At 31.8% G+C, this 4,644-nt stretch overlaps 1 protein-coding gene across 1 annotated transcript; it reads left to right on the top strand.

Moving 5' to 3' along the window:
• The first annotated feature begins 1,728 nt into the window (after positions 1-1,728).
• LOC104231922 (protein RGF1 INDUCIBLE TRANSCRIPTION FACTOR 1-like) lies at positions 1,729-3,532 on the top strand. Its single transcript, XM_009784987.2, has 3 exons — positions 1,729-1,968; positions 2,483-2,635; positions 3,395-3,532. The coding sequence occupies exons 1-3, from the start codon at positions 1,729-1,731 to the stop codon at positions 3,530-3,532; spliced, it is 531 nt and encodes a 176-aa protein (XP_009783289.2).
• Positions 3,533-4,644: the final 1,112 nt, after the last annotated feature.

Raw genomic sequence — 4,644 nt, 5'->3', positions numbered from 1 at the left:
AAACAAAAATTGGCTAAAACAGTTGTATTTATTAAGTACTCCCATTGTTCTCTTGCCAATTACTACACTTTAAGGGAACAAGCATTGGCTATATATAAAATCCTAGTAGTAGTTTTCTGTGCCTTTCTTCTATAATTTCTCTTTTAAATACCATTTTCAGAAAATTCAAACATTGTTGAAGAAAGGTACAGAAAACTACTACTAGGACAATTGAAACATTTTCTGTGCCTTTCTTCTATAATTTCTCTTTTAAATACCATTTTCAGAAAATTCAAACATTGTTGAGAGGACAAAATTGGAAAAGAAAAATCAAATGAGTAGCTCTGGTTCATCATCTCTTGAATCAATTGAGCAGGTACGTATATATATGGTAGCATTACCAATTTCCTTTTTTTAATTCGTCGGAAAAACGCATTTTTTTAGTAGTATATGGTGGACTCTGCATTAGAATTTTAATTCATTCGAAATTGATTGTATATATTTTCTTTGATTGTTGAGGAAATTTTTGAGGCCTGAATATCATTTATGTATCATAGGCTCTTAAATGATATTGTATAAAAGGTATAGTAATTGTTCGAGAAACTGAATTTAGTCCATACTATGTAGAGTTATATTATGATTGAAAATATAAAATGAGACTCCCAAATTAATTGTCATATTTCGGTTTTCGAGAGTCAAATTATGTAAACTTAGACCAATATTTTAAGATGTATTTTTATCATATTGACATGAGAAGAATATAACTTGTAATATTTTTCATATTTCTTTTAGAAAACTAATTTTTAATTGTAAAATATTGAATCTAATTCAATTTAGCTTCAAAGATGAGTCAAACTTGTTTTCGAGACGCGAAACTTGACAACTAATTTGGGACATAAAGGGTAAATAGTAGTAATAATTGATAAAATTTGTCCGAATTTGATTTCATCATCTTGTTTTGTGCAAATGGTCTTTTTAACCTAACTTTATTAAGAAATTTTTCTAGACTTAATTTTGTGAGAGAAATAATTTTTTTGACAGTATTGTAAATTGATTTCAATAGCACGATTTTTAATCATTCAATGTTGGGTAAAAATCACAACCTGATTTACAACTGGTAATTAAAAATAACCACAGTTTCAAAAGTAGTCGAAATTTAGTTACTTTTTCATGTAAAGATGAAATCTGAACAAAAATACCCTTAAAATGCGGAAAAATTCCAGCATAATATGTTGGAGTTCGAATCTTTTACATATTCCAGTATAACGTGCGAATTTCATACCATGTTGGAGTTCCAATATAATATGTGAGAAGTTTATACACATGAGCTCCATAATCCAACATATTATGCTGGAAATTTTCGTGTTTCAACTAAAATGGTACCTACTTTTTAATGACTTTGCCAATTCCTATATATATATATATATATTCTATGGTATCTCTAAAACTTTCCATTCAATCAAGGATACATAAAGAAAATCTAATGTACATTTCGGATGATAAATTGTATGTATTCTCTACATATGTGCGGTTATATATGGTCATCTTAACCCAATTTAAATACATCATTTGATATTCTTAGAACTTAGCCAAGTACCAAAAGAGTAGTAAAGTCTAGGTTTCTCTATATAATGATGGCATTGATTTGATAAGCTAAAAGACTTTTTGAAACTCGATCAAATCGACCTGAGATATATAATGATTATATTTAATTTGTAGGAGGAATTCTCTGTTGAAACTAGGACGAATATGCCAGGATGGCTTGGTCCATTTTTAAAGAGGACATTTTTTGGGTCATGTTTGGTACATGAACTCCAAAAGAATGAATTGAACAGGTATTGCATTACCTGTGATTTAGCATTATGCAGGTATTGCATTTCTTCAGACAAACACAATGACCACAAGCTTCTAAAGATTTACCGACATGTTTACAAAGATGTTGTTCCCCTCGATGAGATGGAGATTCATATTGATTGCTCCAAAATCCAGGTATAATTTTCTAACAATTGATTCTTGAATATAATTATAATATGATGATGTAAGTTGAGCTTAAACGGAGAAGTGAGAATTTATATAGCCGACTTCAACTTATTTGGCATGGAGGCACAGTTATTATTGCTGATTCGTGAATATAACGTAATTTTGGTTGATATTCTTTGGGAGGTAAGAAAAATGGGTATGTCCTTTTTTCCCCCTTTTTCTTCGCTAAAGAGTGATTTAATTTAGACTAAGGCTAGATTGTCAAGATACTCCTTTCTAAGCTGTACAAAAAATATCAACTATTTACAATTGTGTGTTCTTTTTATGCTTATCATCTCTATATGAAATGTTATTGACTCATAAACTAGTTAGAAGAGATGATTTCTAATGACAAAAGGTTGAAATTAAATAAAAACATGAGAATTCAATTCACATACATAAATATATATATATATATATATAGCCGACCCCAATTTATTTGGAGCAGAGGTGTAATTGTTGTTTGCTTGTTTGTTTATTGCAGCCGTACAAATGCAACAAGAAATGGGTTATCTCTTTGAATCCGCTGCCACATTGTGGGTCAGGCTCTCAAATTGTTGGAGATGCTACTTGTTATATTTGCAAAAGGAGATTGAATGACCCTGACCAGTATCGCTTCTGCTGTATTTCCTGCAAGGTAAAAATAAACTTTGGATTTATAAAAAATACGGATCTTTATACAAATAGTCAGCTGAATTTGTTGTTTATTTTCTTAGTCGTATACATAAATTATATATTGAATATACATATATTATACATTGGATTATACATATGTTATATATCCCTTGGCTATTTTTAATCTAAGCGATTGGATTTGCTGTTTTCCAAATGCATGTGGTTCAAGTTTCACTATTGTTCATTGCATCTACTTATGTTTTGTTGCATAGATTTGGAAGTTGGACATGTACGTTCTATTTATTTGTCCCAAATAAAAACAGAAATGAACTCCTATATAAGGGGATTTATAATATCAGTTTCTTAATTATACCTACAAACAATCAACTGTCTTCACCAAAGTTTTATTCAATTTCATTCTGATCTTCATACTGTATCTCCTCTATACCGATTGAGAAAGAAATCAAAGAATGATAGAATAATGATATTAATAATTATTGATTATAACGATTACTTGCTAAGGATTTTATAAAGTTTATTATTGTTAAGGATTATAAGTGATAGGGTGTATTTTTTATGTGCCTACTCTTATATAATGCTCTAGCAAATTCAGTTGAATGGGGCCAGATAAAATGATCGTGTGCCTCAAAGCCTCGCTATAATTTATTGTCATCTTCTATGACAAAATTGCTATCACATGTTAAACTATACCACCATACCAATAAAAAATTATACTATCAATGCACGTAAATAATATACTTATATATGATGGAATTTGTAGGTAGAAGCCTTATCCAGGAAGAGAAATGAAGCGAGTTGTGCGCTACGTGCAATTGAAGCTTTTGAAGCAATTCAGAATGGCGAGATCAGGCGCAAGCGCAGGAGGAAGGGATATCCTCACAGAGCTCCTATTCAATAACAGTTGAATACCTAACCATTTTACTTCTCTTTCCCATCTACCTTTGGGTAGTTAGAAAAAGAAATGTTGGTTTTTTCCTTAATTTTTTTTTTTTTTTTTTGGCTAACTTCAAACTGCGATTTATGGGGCTACTCAAAAACCATGATAAGCTCTATGCTTTGAGCTAATTTTTTTTAAGACTGGAACCTTAAAGTCTGATTGGTCAATCTTCTTGAAAGCTAAAAGCACTTCTTTTTATTAAAAACATGTATTTTTTTATGAAGATTTGACGTTTTTGGCCAATTTGTAAGAGTATTGTTGTGATCACCCTAAAGGTCATCTCTTGCTTTAGAAATTAAATCTGCATCCCGAGGCCTTGAAAATCTTTTTTTGTCTCACCTCGATTTGAATGCTCAGTCCGAGCGCGTTTCCGGAAAGTTTTTAGGTGAAATTTAAGAAAAATAATGAATTTGACCTTTAAATTTGATTAAAGTTGACCTTGGTCAATATTTTTTGTAAACGGACCCGGACCCGTGATCTGACGGTCCCGTAGGGTCCGTAGTAAAATATGGGACTTGGGCGTATGCCCGGAATCGAATTCCGAGGTCCCTAGACGAAGAAAAGAATTTTTAAAAAAACATTATTTGCTGGAAAATATAAAGATTTTTAGAAGTAAAATGATGCGTGTTCTTGATGGTATCAGGCCCATATCTTGGTTTCGGAGCACGGTACAAGTTTAAAATACTAATTAAGTTGAATATGTGAAATTTGGTATGATTCGGAGTTGATTTGGTATAAATCGGACCTTTAGTTGAGAAAATGCAAATTTCAATGTTCTTAAAGAATTTCATGAATTTGAGGTTAAATTCATAGTTGTTGATGTATTTTGGTGATTTGATCGCACGAGCAAGTCTGTATGATATTTTTAGATTTGCGTGCACATTTTGTTTGGAGCCCCGAGGGCTCGGGTGAGTTTTGGATAGGCCACGAAGTGATTTTGGACTTAGGGAGATTGCTGGTATGTTGTAGCTGTGTATAAGGCCCCTGATCTCGCAATTGCGATGTAATCAGTGACCGCAAATGCGAAGAACTCAAGGCCAACCGTTCTCACAAATGCGAGATATACTTCGCAA

Source organism: Nicotiana sylvestris, chromosome 7, assembly GCF_000393655.2.
Source record: "Nicotiana sylvestris chromosome 7, ASM39365v2, whole genome shotgun sequence".
NCBI lineage: Eukaryota > Viridiplantae > Streptophyta > Magnoliopsida > Solanales > Solanaceae > Nicotiana > Nicotiana sylvestris.
This window is presented reverse-complemented; position numbering and strand designations above follow the sequence as displayed.

Bases quoted from the DNA above. Each gene is read 5' to 3' on its own strand.
- LOC104231922 (XM_009784987.2), top strand. From the start codon at position 1,729: ATGCCAGGATGGCTTGGTCCATTTTTAAAGAGGACATTTTTTGGGTCA. The intron at 1,969-2,482 runs GTATAATTTTCT...TGTTTATTGCAG, and splicing joins TTGATTGCTCCAAAATCCAG to CCGTACAAATGCAACAAGAA. The intron at 2,636-3,394 runs GTAAAAATAAAC...TGGAATTTGTAG, and splicing joins TCTGCTGTATTTCCTGCAAG to GTAGAAGCCTTATCCAGGAA.